Source organism: Plecotus auritus, assembly GCF_963455305.1.
Source record: "Plecotus auritus genome assembly, chromosome: 5".
In the NCBI taxonomy this organism is placed as follows: Eukaryota; Metazoa; Chordata; class Mammalia; order Chiroptera; family Vespertilionidae; genus Plecotus; species Plecotus auritus.
Window position 1 is genome coordinate 53,858,441 of NC_137776.1, and position 21,650 is coordinate 53,880,090.

Genomic DNA, 21,650 nt, shown 5'->3' on the forward strand with positions numbered 1-21,650 from the left:
TGAAATTGAGAAAGACACACACTAGTTATTGTACATATATTAACAACATTCACCTTAACAAATGATGATGTAGAAACATACCAATCCTATATAATCCTATATAATAAAAGGGTAATATGCAAATCGACCGAATGGCAGAACAACCAGTCGCTATGACATGCACTGACCACCAGAGGCAGATGCTCATGCAGGAGCTGCCCCCTGGTGGTCAGTGCGCTCCCACAAAGGGAGCGCCACTCAGCCAGAAGCCGGGCTCACAGCTGGCAAGTGCAGCAGCGGTGGAGGGAGCCCCTTCCACCTCTGCTGCAGCACTAAGGATGTCCAACTGACGGCTTAGGCCCACTCCACATTCCACAAGGGCTCCCGAACTGTGAGAGGGTGCAGGCCGGGCTGAGGGGACCCCCCACCCCAGTGTATGAATCTTGTGCACCGGGCCTCTAGTAGGTATTATATTTCATCACACTTGTTTTAGTTTTAGTTGTCATTATGCAGGCAAAAGTAATATCTATTTCTTTTGTGTAAATTATACAGTATTAAATCATTAGGCTTGCTAGTATTTTAAAATTCTACCCCTTCCTATACTCTGTATTCCCTTTCCTGTTTTCTGTTTGTTCATAGCACTATCACCATCTAACATAATACATAATTAACTTTGTTGTTGTTGTTTTGTTTCTGTGTTTCCACCCCTTAGAATGTAATTTCCTCTAAGGCAATGATATCGGTATATTTTATTCAATGTTGTTGCTTTCTTGCACACAGTAGGCACTTGATGAATACTTGTTGAATGATTGTGGTTATATAAATTAATGTAACCACTTGTCTAGTGGCATAATTTAAGCAAGAGGTGTCTTCAGTGACTTTTCACAAAAGAACTTTACTATTTTTAATTATTTGACTTGCTTTAACTTCTTAAGATATCACCTTTTTAATAGGTTTTCGTGAGAAGCACAGTGCTGTGTAATTCTGTTTCAAGTAGAGTCTGGATTCCCACTCCATAGCAAATATCTTTACTCACTCAGCTACTATAATCACATTGACCCCTTAGGGGTTAAAGCATGTCTTTCTAGTTCACTGGGGAGGTCATTTAATTCTCTGGGGAGCTTAATAAAGAAGTAAAATATACTCAGGGGAAAAAAAACTAAGTAGGCAATCCTCACTTTTGTTCTTTTCGTAGGTGTTGCATAACTATTTTCTACAACATTACATTTGCAGTTGTGGCATAAAAGAAACTTTTCTTTCTTAGAATGTCATTCTATTTACTTGTGTTGTGTTTGAAGAACTACTTTCAGAGGTGGGGGGTGGATGGGAAGAGATTAACCAAAGAACTTATATGCATACTGTGACCTGGTACATGGATTCGTGCACACTGAAAGGAAATTAATTAGAAGGTGGCTGGTGGGGTGGGACTGGGCGAGGTAGGCCAGACATGCCCTGGAGCCAACCTCCCTCAGTCCCCCTCTGGCATCTGCAGAGTGAACCGGGTCCCTTTGGCAGGTGGGGTCCCTCAGCCTGGCCTGTGGGGATTGGGCCAAAACTGCCTCTCTGACATCCCCCAAGGGGTCCCGGAGTGCAAGAGGGCACTCTGCAGAGTTGCTGTTGTACAGGGTTTGGAATGCAAATGCAAGTGTGCAGTAATCCAGATTTGGGGCCAATAGTACCCCAGCGACAATATAACCCATGGCTGAAGGTGGAATCGCTTGGCCTTGTGCGGGATCGGGCTCCCTCCTCTCTGGTTTTGGGGTGCGTCACCCGAGAACCACTGCTGCCAAGTCACTGCAGCTCGGCAGCTCCTGCATTGAGCGTCTGCCTCCTGGTGGTAGGTGTGCATCATAGCGGCCAGTTGGATGGTAGGAGGGACACTTAGCATATTAGCCTTTTATATAGAGAGATAGGCATAACCCATGGACACAGACAATAGTGTGGTGAAGGCCTGGAACGGGGTGGGGACTGGGTGGAGGCAGCAAAGGGGCAGGGGGAGAATGGGAGATGTCTGTAATACTGTCAACAAGAAAAGAAAATAAAATAAAAAAGAAAGTCAGTTAGGTGTGGCTTATAATAGAGCAAAACTCCCATTGGTATAAACTCTCAATATTTTAGCTTACTAGAAGCTATAATGTAAAAAATATATATAATTCCAATTCATTCCCATTGGGTTTTAGAATTCATAGAATGCTCTTTTATATCTAGCTTGTCCTTTTAATTAATGGTTTCTTGTCTATATATATATAAAAGTCTAATCGACCATCTGACCGGTAGCTATGATGTGCATGACCACCAGGGGGCAGACACTCAATGCACAGGCATGGAAACATGGAACAGACTGATGAATCTCAGAGGGAAGGGGGGAGGGGGGCGGGTGGGAAGAGATTAACCAAAGATTTTATATGCATACTAGAGGCCCGGTACACGAATTAGTGCACCAGTGTGGTCCCTCTGTCTGGCTTGCAGGGATTGGGGTGAAACCAGCAGTCTGACATCCCTCAAGGGGTCCCAGATTGCGAGAGGGTGCAACCAGGCCAAAGGACCCCACTAGTGCACGAATCTGTGCATCGGGCCTCTAGTGTTAATAATAAAACTTGTCTGAGTAACATATGGTTGGACAATTCTCGAGAACAAAAACCATATCTTACTCATTTTGAAACAACCAAACACTTAGCCCATTGCCTTGCATATGGTAATTTCCAGACAAATGTGAATGAATACATCTGCACTGAGGGAAAGTCATGGAATCTGATTCAAAGAATTTTAGAAGCATTAATATGACTAGCTATTTTTAAACAATGCGTGTATGTTTTAGCCAAAGATACAATAGAAAGGTAAAATTTGCTATATAGGTGTAGATTCCTTAACAAATAAATGTAGCACATTATAATGTGGTTCTCTACTAAAACAATCTTTTCTTTTAACCATCCCCAATTGCACAAATAATATATTTATGGTATAAAGAGATTTTATTTAATCTTGAAGATATTTTGTTAAAAATGTGTATTTTAAATAAGGACATTTTCCTTATAATTACATGTTAGCAATAACAACTTAGAACAGTTATACAATTATATCTCAGATCTGTAAAAACATGAAAATAATAATGTATGAACTGCTAACCTTGAGATCTCATGAATGCCAGTATCTTCCTGAAGACTATGCCTCTGAAAACATCTTTTCAGTCTGTTGATATCTCCTTATTTTTTCCTTAAAAAAAAGAGATTTGTTTCAATATGTTATATTTTCAAACAGTAAAGCTGACTACAAAGTATAAATATGACCTAGAGAAAATCGATAGAAATCTTGGAATATAAATAAGGCATTAAATACGGTGTGGAATAATTGTACTATACATAATTGAGTGCAGAAAGAATATTCATTCTAGAAGAATGCAGTAAATTTCTAATAATTTACAACCATTTTTATTCATTTATTTACCAGTTATTTAATCAATATTTCTATGGACAAAAAATTAAAGTCCTTCTATCTTATTAATCAGTATTACACTAGATTTAAGTCTCTAGAAGATTCATGTCTTTGAGACACACAAAAATCAAGGAAAATTAACCAAAATGTTACAGCTATATAGGTGATGACAATCACAATGAATATTTATTACATTTTGGGGGTTTACTTAAAGTAAAGAATTTAATTCTAAAATTAACTGAAATATTTGTATATTCAGGTTTTAAGATAACTTAGACTTTAATAACATAATTTAAACACAAAATTCTTTAACATAAACATGATTTAAGAAAAATCTTGTTTTTTATAAATTGCAGTGCCATAATTCACAATGATTAATGCAATAATTTAAAGAGGTGATAAAATCCTGGTAGTAATTATACACTTTTACTTTCCCAGATTAAAATGTATAAAATCAGTTTTTCTAAAGAATTAATAAACTTTCCATTCTAATATGTTAGGTTATGTCCATATTCAATGTAAAGATTTTCCTTAAAAATGGTGTAGAGAACCTTGGAAAGTGTGGTTCATTTATTGTCTTTTTACAATACCCAGAAATGAACTATCACTGATCATAGCCAATACCAATAGCTGGTGTAGGAATACCATAAATCAGTTACCTGAATGAAGAAATAGCCTCAGTAAGCAACTTATACTGATGTCAGTTTCATTCTTTTAAATATCTTAAAACTCTTGAGAACATTACCCTCAAATGATGGCATGTAAAGACCACTGAAGCAATAACTTACATCACCTATTGCACTCACTTTGAAGAATAGTTCAGCATATAACTTTCTGCCTTCTCTGTTACTGATACATATTATGAGATTGGAAGTCAAGCAATTAAAAATCAACAAACAAGCACGCTAATAGAGCTCTACCTTCTCATAACGTGTCCATTAAATACAAACTTTAAAATATTATTTGCAAAATTACAACAAAATACTAAAAATAAATTACATACTGCATTACATATATCTATAAATGTCATTTATAATCTGAAACCATTTCTTGTTAATGAAAATTAATTCTACTACTTAAATATCATTTTTACCTGTTGAGATATCATTTAAAATTTTATCCCTTCAAAATAAGTTTTTGCTGCTATAAAAATATGGGGAAATTGCTACTAGTTCAATTTCCCTATGTTACAAATAAGGAAACTTACTACAACATATTTATGACATGTAGCTAAATCTAAAGAAAGAAATTAAGATTTTTTTACTCCCTATTGTTAAAATTAAAAATAAAAAATAATTGTATTTTACAACCAAATAAATAAAATATTTTATTTAGGCATTTAAGGTAGTCTTTTGAGGAAAGCAAAAATATTGAGAAATCTAGTGATCTAAATTTATATACCTCTATTTAGCCTATAATTTACACAGAGGAACTGTTAGTATTAGGAAAAAAGAATTCAAACTCTGACCTGTTGGAAGGTCAAAGATATAAAAATATATCTGATGGACAGAGCTGACCCTAACTGAAGCCAGTGAAGCCCCTGGGAGGGAGTTCATCACAAAAGAAGAAGAATTCTGAAAGAACATGTCATAGTCAATACAAAGTTCCAAGTATTGGGGATGTGAGGATTGATGCTAGTACTTGGCACAATGTGCAGTAGTTAATGCTGGAAACCATTCCAATCCAGCACCTTGGTTCTGTGAATGTGACTCGGAGGCATTGTCTGTATGAAACTGTGTGAGGAAGTTCTGCGTACACATGTGTGAGAGAGAATTTGAAGAGTTGTGGTGCTAAGATATCTAGGTCATTAGCACTTGCTCTGAGACCTAGGAAATTCTGTAGAGGTATAACCCCTAGATCTAAGGGCTTTTCCTTTTCCTTTACAAGCCTTTTGGGCACATCAGTGGCGAATTACACAGGATTGGTGGAAACTGCCATTTTCCTAGAAACCTATGTTCATGGGGTGGTCCCAACCTGAGTTGGATATTCCTAGCATAGCCTATATATCACTACTTGAGTGGGACCCTGGTCCCATGGATGGTCTCAACCATGAGACAAGTTGGTATCTGGGACAGATTTGTGGATATATATTACCATCCCAGATACTATGAAAAATATTCAAGGAAGGTGACATTTATAAAATACTAAGAACATGTACAGTAATGTAAATGTAATGCTATTTGTCCTCACAATTTTTTTTTTGTGCTCACCAAAAGAACTCCAGTTTCTGATTATGAATTCTATGAAAAAGAAAACATACATGAACCTGTGGTATCATTTAGAAATGTCCACCTAACACTTATGGTTCATACTGGTCTTTTCTACTATATGGGTTCAACTGAGCAATTCCCTGAAAACCAGTTTTTCACTTTTAGAAATTCCTGCAATATTGCAGGGCTAGAGAGGGAGGTGGACATCACTTCTTGCTCCAGGCCCCTTGGATTCCTGGTTGCCCCTGGACCTTACTGCAAATCACCCTTAGTCCCAGTAGCCATGCACAATGGCAAGGCTCAAGTCAGTCTTCCATGTTCATCAACATTGTCTCTAAAGGGCACCTTTAGTAGGTCAGTGTTGGCATATCTTAATCAATAGTCATGCTAGACTTCACTGAAGTAATTAAAGGTCACATCTCAATGGTAGCCATGAGTGAGCTATAACTTCAGCTTGTGTTATTTTTAGTGGATGATTCAATGATTAACCCCAAGGAAATATAACTTGTTTGAAACACTCTTATCTTCTTCTTGTCTTTAATTTTTTTTTCCCTGACAAATGCTGGGGTTTTGAGAATAAACTTTGGTTTAAGATAGCTAGGTGCTAAGATATCTAGGTTATTAGCAGTTGCTCTGAGACCCAGTTCCAGAATCACAGAATTTGAGACTCCCCACGCCAGCTGATCACTTCTACATGTGACTGGAAGCATGGCTCATATCAGTCTATGAACGTAACTGAAGGAATGTGAAATTGCTATTCAGTGTTTCTAAAGTGGTGAGAAGATTTTTAAGTTCAGTATAATAGTTTAATTGCATTTGTTACTGCGTCTCAAAATATAGCATTGCATCATTATTATGCCTGCAATCAGCAAAAGCATCATTCACTCTGAAGGACAGCTTCCTAACTAAAGCAAAGGACTTAGAGTAAACAAATCTAGCAGGAAAAATGAGTCTGAAATGTAAAGTCTGAGCCCATTTTTAAAGAGAATAAGACCCACTGACAATCACTAATTCTATTTAGAATTATTTCATTAGTAACAATTCCATTCCAATTTCATACCTTCATGCATGCTGAAGTGCAGTTATCAAAATATATGCAGAAATTTACTTACTTAACAAACAAAAAATGAATTTCCATTTTTTCCTAACGTGTTGAACCGTAATAAAACATGACCAAAAAAGTTTCTAAAATGATGGTAGTACTTAGTCATCCTATTTCAGTAAAGTGGACAGGAGTTATTAAAATAAATTCAATGCAGTCCTGCATAGGCTATTTATATAACAGGTGGTCACCATGGTGTTCTTCCACTCAATCAATTGTGCTTGAAAATGCAAAAAATTCTCCAAAATTGTTCAGATATATCTCTGTAAAGGCATAGGAAAAGATTTAACTGGAAATTTGCAAGAATTTTAGATGAACATTTAAGTAAAAATGTAAAAACCCAAAGAAGCATATAATTTATCAAAAAACTGTAAATTACTAAGACTGACCCAAGAAGAGGTGCAAACTTGACTAGACAGAGTATCCTAAAAGGATTGAAAAAGTGTTTGAATATCACAAGAACAAACAGGATCAGCAGGGCACAGGGGAGCCTTTAATAACCTTTGCAACAATGGTCTCCAAATTGTTTAGATCATACACTTTGCCAACAAAAAAGCTTCTTGACCTCTACACATTTTTTCACTCATGCTGCTTATTTTCACACTTCCCCACTTACTCAATTTAGGGTCCATCATTCAACATGGTAGTCTCTCCTTTACATATACACTTACCTCCAAGGCCTTTCTCTCTCTTCTTCAAATCAGTGTGACAAAAATAAAATCACCTATTTAAGTTCAGCTGTCTTCCATCTATGAACCTACTCCTAGTAGCTGAACAGATGATTATAAGTAGAGAAAATGTAGAATATGGCATTACCGGTATAACTACTGATATATGATAAAGACCTTCAAGTGCGTCCCTGATCATCTTATCACATTTCCCTTATTAATTCATGCTTCAACTCTGTGATACTACTAAAAGAGGCATCTTTTCCACTCTTCAACATTTCTTCCCATCTCCTCTCTCTCAGTTTTTGACATTGCTTCTGAAAAATTTTAAGAACCATGATTCAATTTCTTCTTCTCACCACTATATCCAAATATCCTTGATATTTCTACCCATATAATCAGCCTTCAATCCTGTTATAATGGAGAAACTGTTTTCTCCAACCTATGGTCAATCCTTTCCCTGAAGCCTTGGATTCCATTTTTTCTTACCAATTTTAGGTCTCTGTTACTTCAATAATCCACTTTCTCTCCTGCATTGTCATTTTTTCCTTCATATTACTGGATAATTCCCATCTGTCTGCAAATATATTGTAATGTCTCCCAACTTAAAAAAATTCCTTTACATTAATTCCCTATCTCACTTTCATCTTATTTCTCCGCTGCACTTTATAGCAACTTCCTAAAAAAAGGCATTCTCCATTCCTCAGATAAAATTCTATGTTGAACTCCCCCAAATTAGATTTCATTTTAACAACTCCACTGAAATAGTACTATCAAGGTCAGTGGTGAAATTGGATATTGCCAAATCCAATGGTAAATTTTTAGTCTTTATCTTCCTTAATGTCTCAAGAGAGTTTGACACAATCACATTCATTTTCTTGAAATATTTCTTTTACTTGGCTTCTGGGATTCCATACATGAGGTAGGCTTGTCTGCTACCTCATTTGCTGCCCTTTCGAAATCTCCTTGCTTGATTTATTCCATTCTTACTAACTTCTAAATCCTGAGGTCTGAGACTTCTCTGACTCTTTCCTAGGAAAGCAAATCTTATGTCTTTTAATAGCACCATTTATTTATGAGTCCCAAATTTAGATCTCTAATCTGAACCTGTTCTCTGACTCTATATTTTTTTTAAGTTTTTTTTACTGATTTTTAGAGAGGAAAGAAGAGAGAGGGGGAGAAAGAAAGAAACACCCAGGTAAGAGCAGAACATTGATCAGCTGCCTCCTCCACACCCTACAGGGATTGAACCCACAACCCAGGTGTGTGCTCTGACTGGGAATTGAACTAGCCACCTGTCGTGCATAGGACGACACCCAATTAACTGAGCCACACCAGCCAGGGCATCTGAGCTCTATATTCTTATCTGCACTGCCTACTTTATAGCTCCATTTGAATGGCTATTAAGCTTTACAAACTTAGTATGTCAAAACAAAATAATAATAATAAAATGAAAAGAGGGAAGATAGAAGGAAGGAAAGGAGGAAGGAAGGAAATAACACACCCTAGAATTCCTCTTATACCTCAGTCTTTCCCATTTTAGTAAATGGCATCACTGATTACCCAGTGACTCATATTAAAAACCTAGCTCCTTGAGAGATGGCTTATTCTAGGATTGCAGCAGGATAGATATCAGATGAACCTGTAGCATCTTATAGTGATGGAAAGTAAGAAGGGAAAAAACAGGTATTGGCATGTCAAAAATACACAAGAACTGACCTGAAAATTGTCTCAATAGTCAAAGCTGGAATAATCTAAGCAATAAAAATTAATGATATTATTAGATTATAACCCAAGGAATCAATATAAATATTCATGAGTCTATACTGATATAAATAAATGACTGAAAAAGTAATCAAGAGACTTAGAAAAGACTTACAAATATATATATATATATAGATACTATCCCCACTTCCGGAAGTGGAACTTGATCCCCAATCTCCACCGTAAGTGTGAGCTGTATTTAGTAAGCTGCTTTCAAAGAATAGATTATGGCAGAAGGACAATAGTAATGTTATAATGGAGAAACCTGGCAGACACCAGCTTAATTAAATGACTCACATTATTATCACCAGTGATGCATCATGTTGATATCATCTACTCCCTGATATGATTTGATATAAAAAGGCAAGCACTTCACATCTGTGGCATTCTTCCTTCAAATCCATAACTCAAGTCTAATAATGAGAAAATACCAGAGAACAATAAATTTGAGGAATATTCTAATTATGCTTTTCAAAAAAAGTTCTAGTCATGAAAAGCAAGGAAAGACTGAGAAACTGCCACAGATGAGAAAACTAAGGAGCCATGACTAAACTTGATGTGCTGTCCTTAAGTAGATCTGAGGATAGAAATGGATAAACTATGAAATCTGAAGAGTCTGTGGTTTGGTTAATAGTACTATATAGCAATGTTAAATTCTTTGTTTGGAAAAGTGTACCATGCTTATGTAATACTAGAGACCCAGTGCACGAAATTCATGCACTGGAGGTGGGGGTGGTCCCTCAGCCCGGCCTTCACTCTCTCACAATCCGGGACTCCTCTTGCAATCTGGGACCGCTGGCTCCTAAATGCTTGCCTGCCTGCCTGATTGCCCCTAACCACTCTGCTTGCCTGCCTGATTGCTCCTAACTGCCTCTGCTTGCCTGCCTGATCTCCCCTAACTGCCTCTGCCTGCCTGCCTGATGCGCCTAATTGCTTGCCTGCCTGCCTGATCACCCCTAACCACTCTGCCTGCCTGCCAGATCGCCCCTAACTGCTTGCCTGCTTGCCTGATTGCCCCTAACTGCCTCTGCCTTGGCCCCCGCCATAGCAGCTTTGTCCGGAAGGACATCCAGAATGACATCCGGAAGGTTGTTTGGCTGTCTGGTCTAATTAGCACATTATGCTTTTATTATTGTAGATATTAACATTGGGGGAAGCTGAGCAAAGGGTCTATGGTAATTAACTGTGCTGTTTTTGCAACTTTTCCAGTAATCTAAAATTCTTATGAAATAAAAGTTTAATTTAAAAAGCCCATGAATTATTTATGTTTATCTCCTTCTCTTAAAGCCCACATCCAAACAATCAGTACCTACTATCAGCTCTACTTTTAAGATGTATTCTGTATCTGACCACTTCTCAATGAGTTCCCTCATCTCTCACTTCTACTACCAAATAATAACCTCTGACTTTGTCTCTTTTCCTTATCCATTGACTGTTTACAGTGTCAGGCACCTTGCTGACATCTCACATTTGCTCTTCTTTCTAGAGACTTCCTTCCAATCCATATATCACATGGCCCACTCCCTCACTTCATCAAGTCTTTATCAAAATAGAATCTCCTTGGAGGGACCTCTTATGACCATCTTTTTTAAAATAGGCACCCTCCACCCCTATATCCTAATACTGCTTTATTTTTCTTCACAGTACATTTATGACCATTTATGACATCATATTATTTACATATTTGTTTATTATTCTTCTTGATTACTAACATAAACATCATGAGGGCAGAGATTTTATCTCATGAATGAGAAAATAAATACCTATTGCTTGGGACTTATAGATAAAAGTGAAATTATACCCAAAGCTGGTAGAAGTATGAGTTTTGCTCCCTTTTTGAAAACACAACATACCAATATCTAGTAAGCTAATTCTCTCACTTTTAGAAATTTATTCCATAAAAAGTAAAACAATAGTATGTAAAAATATTTTCAAAAGAACATGTATTATAGCCTTGTTCCATAGTGTCATAAAAACTAAGCTGAAACAAATGAACACTTATATGGAAAAGAATGATTAAAATGTTATATATTCATACTTTGGAATATTGTGCAGCCATTAAAAATAATAAAACAACCCAGATGGTGTGGCTTAGCAATTGAGTGTCGACCCATGAACCAAGAGGTCGCTGGCTTGATTTCTGGTCAGGGCACATACCTGGGTTTTGGGCTTGATCCCCAGTAGGGTGCATGTAGAGGCACCCGATCTGTGATGTTTCTCTCTCATCGATGTTTTTATCTCTCTATCTCTCTCCCTTCCTCTCTCTCATTAAAAAGAAAAAAAAGAAGAAAAAGAAGAAAACAGAGCTATAACAAATAATGTAGATAATTTCCATCAGGTATTGTTTAAGGTAACAAATCAAGTTGATCTAAAATGTATATGATACCGTCCATTTTTTATAAAAATTTTGTGGGAATATGTATATATGTTTGTCTATGATTATATGATATTGAAAAAAATATAAAAGAATATAAATTAGGACAATAAGAGTTCCCTACCAGAGCAAGAGATGTGGATGGATGAAGGACAAATGGGTAAAAAAAGGAAAAGCCAAGTAAAATAAAAATAAAGAAAATAGGAGGGAGGGAGAGAGAGAGAGAAAAAAAACATTAAACAAATTCTGTGATACGATATTTATGACCTCACATAAAAATTCATGTGTCTTCATGAAAGAGAATTATTTAAGGAAATCAATTTTGAAGCACAGAATGATTTCTGGAGTCTGGGCCCACAATTTTTTCATGCAGAAACCAACTTTTAAATATAAAATTGATTGCAGGGCCCCTTAATCTCACAGAGAAAATAGAGAATTGCTGCTAGAATTGATCAGATTCTCAGGAAATGCATAAATTCTTACAGATGGTACTAGGAACACAGCTAAATTGCAGACTATCTTAGTCAGTGTGCTTTTATGCTCAGCTTCAGAAAATAGAAATCAAACCTAAAAAAAAGTAAAAAGCAATATTCACTCAGAGGATTAAAAGTTCTTCTCAGCATTTGCTCCCTCAACTTTTAATGAAGCAGCCTATGGTATCTGCCTTAATTATGATGGACATGTTTCCTCTTGAAAACCAATTACTGCTTGGCTGATGTGGTGCAGTAGTTGAGCATCGACCTATGAACCAGGAGGTCATGGTTTGATTCCTGGTCAGGGCACATGACCAGGTTGCAGGCTCAATCCCAATAGGAGGTGTGCATTGATATATATATATATATATATATATATATATATATATATATATATATCCCTTCTTCTCTCAAACCAATTACTGTCCTGCAGGGCAGATATGCCCAAATAATGTCTTGAATGATTGCTGGGGTTGCCCTGAAAACTTTCATCTCTTAAAAGGAGGAGGAACAAATCACTTTCTGTTGTGTAAAAATATGTCCTTATCGCCTTGCCACAATGAGATGTAAGAAGCCTGACAAATATTCCATTGTAGTGAGTGCCCAGCACCTAGCATTTAATAAGCATTTCCATACTTTCTCCATGTTTCAGAAACATTTCATGTTGTGGCAGATAGAAATTGGGTCCATATATTCATGTAATTAATCTGGCCCCAAATTGGTCGGCCTGTAACACCCTGGAGCACATATTACCAACATCAAGTATTAAAGTGTGGTTAAAGGAAAGAGGGATTCATTCTGGATATTACAGGATTGATTTCAATATAAAAATCTATCTGGATATAGACTTCATGATAAATGACTTTAAAACCAAGTGGTTTTACCATAATGTGAATTCTAAATGAACCTTGACTGTAGATGTTTAAAATATGAGGAGAGAAATGCAGATTCAATGCAGTTTGAGAGAGAAATATTAGAGATTAAAAATGGTGGCAGAGTAAGTGGATGCTGCACAGACATGCTCCCAGGAACAAACTGGTATTACAACTAAAATACAGAAAAACTTCCTGAATAATCAACGGAAAACTGAATAATCAACAGGAGGGAACCCTGATACCCGAGCACCAAAAGTGGAGACCACATAGAGACTGGAAGGAGGAGCAGAGGTGTGAAAGGGCTGGCCAGGCACCTACAGACAGCAACTGAAGTCCTGGAGAGATATCTCAGCTGTGGGGGGTTGCCACTGAGAACTCTGGGATCTAATCCCCAAAATGGGCCCCCCAGCAGAGAGCACCAAAACTGAAGAGGGTACCCACATAACATCTGGCTGTGAAAAGCAGCAGGGTGCTTCTGCCAGGGAGTAACAGCTGAAAATTCAGGCACCTTCTTAAAGGGCCAATGCACAAAATTCCCTGTGGAGCCACCCACCTTGTGCTCCGGCAGAGAGAGGGTGAAGTGGATTGGAGCTGTGAGAGCAGAAGCCAGGACTTGGAATTTGGGGGACAGAGCTCAGAAGGCAGACACCCCAAGTTTCCTGGGCTGAGTCATTCTCTCATGGAGTGGAGGACATCTTTCCCACATAGACTTTTTTCTTGCCTGGGGTGGGAGACAGTTGACACACCTTATTGGAAAACACCTTGTCCTGAGGCCACTTAGGAGATTAAAAATGACAGCCTCCAGGCAGAAGCAACTGCCCCACCCTGTTGAAAAAAAAAAAAAACAAACACAAAAAACTCTCTCCATTCATGAGGATGATTGCCTGGGGGGGCAATTCAAGTCAGAATCCTATCAGTCTGCAGGTAGAGGCTTTGAGTCTATACCTAATCTAATTAGTCAGAAACAGCCTTAAACACTGTCCTGCACTAGAGAATGAGAGGTATAAAGGATCTACCTAATACATAGTCACAAACCCAAAGAGAAAGACAAAATGAGGAGACAAAGAAACAACCCCCAAATGAAAGAAATAGAGAATTCTCCAGAAGAAAAGAGATAAATGAAGCAGAGATAAGAAATTTATCTGAAACAGAGTTCAGAGTAATGATGGTAAAAATGCTTAACAGCATAAAAAAATATAGTAACTATGAAAAAAAGAACAGTCTGAGATAAAGAATGACATAACACAAATAAAGAACACATTGAAAGGAATACACAGCAGATTAATGGAAGCTGAGGATCAAATCAGTGAATTAGAAGACAGAGTTGAAAATATCACTCAATCAGAAAACCAAAAAGAAAAAAAAAAAAACAATTAAAAAACAGGACAGCTTAAGAGAGCTGTGGGACAATGTGAAACATAACAATATTAGAATAGCAGGTGTGCCAGAAAAGGCAGAAAGGGCATAGAGAAGGTGTTTGAAGAAATAATGGCAGAAAACTTCCCCAACCTGATAAAGGAAAAAGTCACACAAGTTCAGGAGGCACAGAGAACCCCAAACAAGAAGAACCCAAACAGGCCCACACCCAGATACATCATAATTAAAATGCCAAAAATTAAAGACAAAGAGAGAATCTCAATGGCAGCAAGAGAAAAGAAAACTGTTATCTACAAAGGAGTTCCCATAAGGCTGACACCTGATTTCTCATCAAAAACTCTAAAGGCCAAAAGGGAATGCCATGAAGTACTCAAGAAAATGGAAAGCAAGGATCTGAGACCAAGATTACTGTATTCAACAAGGCTATCATTCAAAATAGACAGTCAAATAAAGAGCTTCCCAGACCAAAAAGAAAAGCTAAAGTAGTACATCACCACCAAGCCAGCATTATAAGAAATGCTAAAGGAATTGCTAATGAGAAGAAGAAACAGAGAGAGAAACTTAGCCATACAGAATTAAAATGGCAATAAATAAGTACCTATCAACAATAACTCTAAATGTAAATGGATTAAATGCAACAATCAAAAGGCATAGGGTAGTTGAATGGTTATGAAAACATGGCCCAACTATATGCTGTCTACAAGAGACTCCCCTCAAAACAAAAGACACAGGATGAGAGAAAAGGGATGGAAAAACATTTTCCATGCAAATGGAAAGGAAAAAAAAAAGCTGGATTAGCAATACTTATATCTGACAAAATAGACTTTAAAATGAAGGCTATCACAAGAGACAACAAAGGTCATTACATAATACTAAAGGGATCAATCCAGCAAGAGGATATAACCCTGGTAAACATGTATGCAACTAATATAGGAGCATCTAAATATATAAAAAAAACTTCTAGAGGACTTTAACAGAGAGATCGGCAACAATACAGTCATAGGAGGGGACTTTAACACCCCTCTGACTTCACTGGATAGATCTTCCAGACAAAAACTTAACAAGGAAACAGAGACTCTAAAGGACACACAGATCAGATGGATTTAAATGACATTTATAGAACATTTCACCCCAAAGCTGCAGAATATATATATATATATATATACATATATATATATATATATACACACACATATATACACATATATATACATATACATATACATATATATACATATATATATATATATATATATATATATATATATATTCTTCTCAAGTGCACATGGATCATTCACAAAGATAGACCACATGTTAGGACACAAAACAAGTCTCTACAAGTTCAAGAAGATTGAAATCATCTTCTCAGATCACAGTGGAATGAAATTAGAAATCAACTACAGTATAAACACCCCAAAACATTCAAACACAAGGAGGCTAAATAGCATATTATTAAACAATAAATGGGTTAGCAAGGAGATCAAGAAAGAAAAAACATTCTGGAAACAAATGAAAATGAACAAACAACAACCCCAAATCTCTGAGACATAGCAAAAGCAGTCCTGAGAGGGAAGTTCATAGCATTATAGGCATACCAAAAAAAAAAAAAAAAAAAAAAAAAACAAGAAAAATTAGCCATAAACTATTTAACCCTACAACTTAAAGAACTAGAAAGAGAACAACAAGAAAAGCCCAGAGTAAGTAGAAGGAAGGAAATAATAAAGATTAGAGCAGAAATAAATAACATAAAGACTAAAAAAAATTACAAAAAATCAATGAAACCAAGAGCTGGTTCTTTGCAAGGAGAAATATTAGTCGCATGATAATGTAATGATAAGTGTTTAGGCTTTCAACTACCAAAAAACACAGTTTGACATCCTTCTCATGTTTTTCATCTTTCTTACCTCTGTGACTTTGGACAAATTCTTTAACATGAGCTTCTTCATCTGTTAAATGGGCATGTGAACTCGTTTTCATATTTTGTATGTAAGATAAGTAAAGGCATTTAAAAAAACATGTGATTGATATTATATCTTTAATGTACTAGTTCTCTTTATTAACCAGAAAAAGAAAAGAAGTGATAGGATATTTATAAATTTTAAAGGCAACTGGCTTCAGATATTCCTGATATTCACTTAGGAAGAATTTTATTGTACAGTGATATTTAAAAAAATTAATTTTGATCTTCATATTTATTAACTATGTATTCAAAGTAATTACTAATAAGATAGTCATTATTATTGGTCACCCAATGTTTTTCTACCTCTCATTTTTTTTCTGATAACACACTCTGTATCTCCTTTTTTATTACAAGAATCAGTAAATGAATGAGATTTAGCCAATCCAAGGACCTTATCCTTTGGCCACAGTGATTGGTTCAGTGAAGAACATCTGACCCATTCTAGGATTATCAGTAAGGGTTCAGCTCAGAAAACAGAGTCAATGTTAGCTGGTCCAATGGAATAAATTTCATGTAGTGAACTAGTTATAAGAGCTTTTTAAGAGCTAAAATGTCAAACAAAATAGAGAAAACAAAGGAACTCAGAGCTTAGCAATAGTAGGAAGATGCTGACACCCCTCCAACTGGAGGCACAAAAAGAATGAGTGATGTCACCAGAGCTCAATACCTGGTGCTCCCATTGGGAGCCAGACCTCTGAAGAGGCTGTTGGATGGGGGTTGGGGCCACAAAAGCAGTGTTCTTACAGCAAGGCCGAGGACGATGGAGAAGGGGCAGTGGTCACCTGTAACATGGATGCATGGGCTGGAATTTTCTGGTTTATCTTTTAATTCTGCTCCTCATTGTTTTACCAGTGCCTATTATTGGCTGAATCTGTATGTAATTCAGTAGGCAAGGCAATCAGGAAATGCAAATTTCAGAGGAAGTGCAGAGACTGGATCTGAACACAGGTGGACACACAATTGACACATTAAGACAATCCTCACAAAGGTAAGAGATATTTCACCATCTAACCTGTTGGAGCCAGGGATAAAAGAGGCTGCATCTTAACTTCAAGAACAGAGTCCTAGGAAGATGTATGTCTATGTGGAGGCAGATATCATCCACAGATCATTGGGGAAAGCCATAACTCCATATGCTGTAGGAGAAAATGAGGCCCTCCCAAAGTGAAAGCAGAAACAAGTCCTGGGGGATGGAGAGAACACTGAAGTCACCATTTGAATCCCAGATTCATTTTTACCTGATATGACCTCACCCCTGTCTTTGTCAGTTACATGAACTAAGATATCTCTTTTTTGTTTAAGCTAGATTGTGTAGAGCTTTTTTCACTTGCAAAAAAAAAAAAAAAAGTCTTAACTAATATAACCTTGATCATTAACAATATTTTAAAGAAGTGTTAGGACAAATGCCGAGTATTATCAGTAAAATAAATGAAAGAATGGGTATAGTCATGTTTTACCAATAAAAGAAATTAATCGAATATGGTTATGTTGACAAGTCTTGGTTTACTATAATACTGAATGAATTCTCTCTTTTTTTAAATTAAATTTACTGGGGTGACATTGATTAATAAGATCGTATAGGTTTCAAGTGTACATTTCATAGAAATGTATCATGGAAATGTATACACTCTCTCTTATATCTCAAATAGGAAATTTAAATAAAAATGTAAATATAAAATACTTTCTCCCAATCTTTTAAAATAGAGGAGCCAGCTGATTTCTTTGATTCATGCCTGGTAATCAGACTACAAAGATTGCAGATCAATGCCAGATGGAGGCTATCAAATAAGAATTGGCCACAAAGAAACAAAAATGTACTTAATGTTAAGCTACAGCTACAGTATGTGGGATGGTGAACTGCATTTTTATCCTCTTTTAATCTACCTCAACAATCTAGGAGAGTTTGTGTTATTTTTTTTAATAAATCTTTATTGTTCAGATTATTTTGATAACAATTGTTCCTCTGTTTTCCCCCCATAGCTCCCCTCCACCTGGTTCCCACCCCACCCTCTGCCCTTACCCCCCCCCCCCCACTGTCCTCATCCATAGGTGTATGATTTTTGTCCAGTCTTTTCCTGCACCCCTACACCCTTTTCCCCCCGAGAATTGTCAGTCCACTCCCTTTCTATGCCCCTGATTCTATTATATTCACCAGTTTATTCTGTTCATCAGATTTTTTATTCACTTAATTTTTAGATTCATTTGTTGATAAATATGTATTTGTTGTTCATAATTTTTATCTTTACCTTTTTCTTCTTCTTCCTCTTCTTAAAGAATACCTTTCAGCATTTCATATAATACTGGTTTGGTGTTGATGAACTCCTTTAGCTTTTTCTTATCTGTGAAGCTCTTTATCTGATCTTCAATTCTGAATGATAGCTTTGCTGGGTAGAGTAATCTTGGTTGTAGGTTCTTGCTATTCATCATTTTGAATATTTCTTGCCATTCCCGTCTGGCCTGCATAGTTTCTGTTGAAAAATCAGCTGACAGTCGTATGGGTGCTCCCTTGTAGGTAACTAACTGTTTTTCTCTTGCTGCTTTCAAGATTCTCTTTTTGTCTTTTGCTCTTGGCATTTTAATTATGATGTGTCTTGGTGTGGTCCTCTTTGGATTCCTTTTGTTTGGGGTTCTGTGCACTTCCTGGACTTGTAAGTCTATTTCTTTCACCAGGTGGGGGAAGTTTTCTGTCATTATTTCTTCAAATAGGTTTTCAGTATCTTGCTCTCTCTCTTCTTCTGGCACCCCCATAATTCAGATGTTGGTACGCTTGAAGTTGTCCCAGAGGCTCCTTACACTATCTTCATATTGTTGGATTCTCTTTTCTTTTTGCTTTTCTGGTTGGGTGTTTTTTGCTTCTTTGTATTTCAAATCTTTGACTTGATTCTTGCGATCCTCTAGTCTACTGTTGGATCTCTGTATATTTTTTTTTTTATTTCAGTCAGTGTATGCTTAATTTCTAGTTGGTCCTATTTCATATCCTTGAGGGTCTCACTAAATTTATTGGCGGTTTCTAGAAGATTCTTGAGTAACCTTATAACCGTGGTTTTGAACTCTATATCCAGTCATTTGCTTTCCTCCATTTCTTTCATTTGTGACCTGTTTCTTTGTCTCCACATTTTAGCTGCTTCCCTGAGTTGATAGAGTGGCTTTGTGTGCTAGGTGTCCTATAGGGCCCAGTGGCTCAGCCTCCCCAGTTATCTGAGGTGGACACTCTTGGTGCACCCCTTTGTGTGCACAGTCTCGTTGTAGTTAAGCCTTGATTGTTGTTGGTATCACTGGGAGGAATTGACCTCCAGGCCAATTGGCTGTGAGGATCAGCTGTGTCTATGATGGGAGAACTTCTGTGCTGGAGACACCCTTATGAGGCAAGACTTGCTTCAGTGGGGCTTTGGTGCTCACTGAGTCTGCCCCTTGAGTGTGTCCCTTATAGATCTGAGGATTTGTTATCTGGATGGTCCTACTCTGACCCCTGGGTACACTGGCTCTTGGATCTCCAAGAAGGTGCTAATTTAGCCTCTGCCTGAGGCCACCCAGCAGGAGCTATGGAGAGATCTGCAGATTCCTCTTCTTTGTTTGGGTTTTGGAGGTGCCCAGATGAGGCCCAGCTGTGAAGCAATGCAAGCTGCTGCAGGCCTTGGGCCTTCTTTTGGATATTCTGGGTCTCTCTGACTCAGCTGCAGTTTGTTAGGTAAGTTTAGATTTCAAAGGGCCAGGCCAATCATATGCAAAAGCCTCTGCGCACAGCTTGGATGGAGCAGAGTCTCAGGGCGGAGCAAACAGCAATGGCTTCCCATCAGCCCTGCCCTAAGAGTAAGAGGCCCCTGGGTCTCAGTGTCCCTTGGTAATAGCTGCAAGCACCTCTGAGAGAAAGCCGCCCTCGAGTTCCACCCTCTGCCAGACAGTCCAGTTTCTCCCCGTATGAGTCTGGGTCCCCAGAGTCTCACCCGGAACTGGAGTTCAAAGCAGTCGGGATCTTGTGTTTCCCACCCGATTGAAAAAGCCAGCAGCGTACTCAGTTGCCAGCCCTCTCCTCGTGCGCGCCTCCGTACCTATGCTCTTTACTTCCGCAGCTCCTCTGAGTCTCAGTGTGCTTTTCTCTTTACTTCAGGTTGTAGAATTTTCACTTAGCCAGCCTTCTTATGGTTCTGGATGATGTCCATTTTGTCTTTTAGTTGTAGTTTTGAAGTTGTTGTGCAAGGCAGCAAGTTCAGGTGTTTATCTATGCTCTGCCATCTTGGTTTCTCCAGTTTGTGCTTTTTTTTTTTTTAATGATTATCCTTTAACACATTTGCAAAAGAGTTAAAGGAGGCCCGATCAACACTGCATCTATTTATTTGTACTGAAAACTAATATTTCTAAATTCTCCTTTTTTCACATCAAGCAATATCTAATAAATGTTTCATTTTCTTCACATTTTCACCAACATTTGTTATCTCTTGTCTTTTTTATAACAGCCATTCTGACAGGTGTGAGAGGATGTCTCACTATCATTTTGATTTGCATTTCTCTGGTGATTAGTAATGTTGAGCATCTTCTCATATAATTATTTTTTTACTTAGGTCCTTTGACCATTTTCTCATTGATTATTAGTTAAAGAGTTGCATATGGTCCTTATACACTGAGTGGCCAGATTATTATGATCTCTGAACACATAATAATCTGGCCATTCAGTATATATATACTGTATTTCAAATCTTTGACTTTCATGCACCGGGCCTCTAATATATATTTAGAGGCCCGGTGCATGAATTTGTGCATGGGTGGGGTCTGGCCAGCCTGGTCAGGGGGAGGGGACATGGGCAGTTGGCCAGACTGCCTGCTGGTCAAACTCCTGGTTGAGGGGATAATTTGCATATTAGCTTTTTATTATATAGGATATACACTGAGTGGCCAGATTATTATGCGTTCAGAGATCATAATCTGGCCACTCAGTGTACACTTTGAATATTAAGCCCTTATCAGATATATGGTTTACAAATATTCCCTCTATTCTGTAGGCTGACTCTTCATTTTGTGGAGGGTTTCACGGGCTGTGCAGAAGCTTTTCAGTTTGATAGAGTCCTACTTGTTGATTATTTTTTGCTATTGTTGCTTGTGTTTTTAGTGTCATATCAAAACTCATTGCCAAGATGGATATCAATGAGCTTTTACACTATTTTTGTCTACAGGAGCTTTACAGTTTCAGGTATCACATTTAAGTCCTTAATCCATTTCAAGTCAATTTTTGTGAATGTTGTAAGACAGGGGACCAGTTTTATTCTTTTTCTTGTGACCAGTTTTCCTATACATTTTATTAAAAGATGATCCTCTTTCTGCATTGAGCATTTTCATCTCCCTTCTAAAATATTAGTTGACCATATATGCATGGGCGTATTTCAGGGGTGCTTATTCCATTCCATTTATGCCAGAACCATACTGTTTTAATTGCTATGGCTT

General features: G+C 37.4%; 1 protein-coding gene across 1 annotated transcript in view; it reads right to left on the bottom strand.

Moving 5' to 3' along the window:
• The window catches only part of CSRNP3 (cysteine and serine rich nuclear protein 3), a 201,669-nt gene that overhangs the window by 153,197 nt on the left and 26,822 nt on the right, over positions 1-21,650 (bottom strand). Inside the window, exon 3 of the mRNA XM_080667296.1 lies at positions 3,106-3,192. Coding sequence (XP_080523422.1) covers positions 3,106-3,118 — 13 coding nt within the window. The 5' untranslated portion in view covers positions 3,119-3,192. The remainder of the gene's footprint in view (positions 1-3,105; positions 3,193-21,650) is intronic.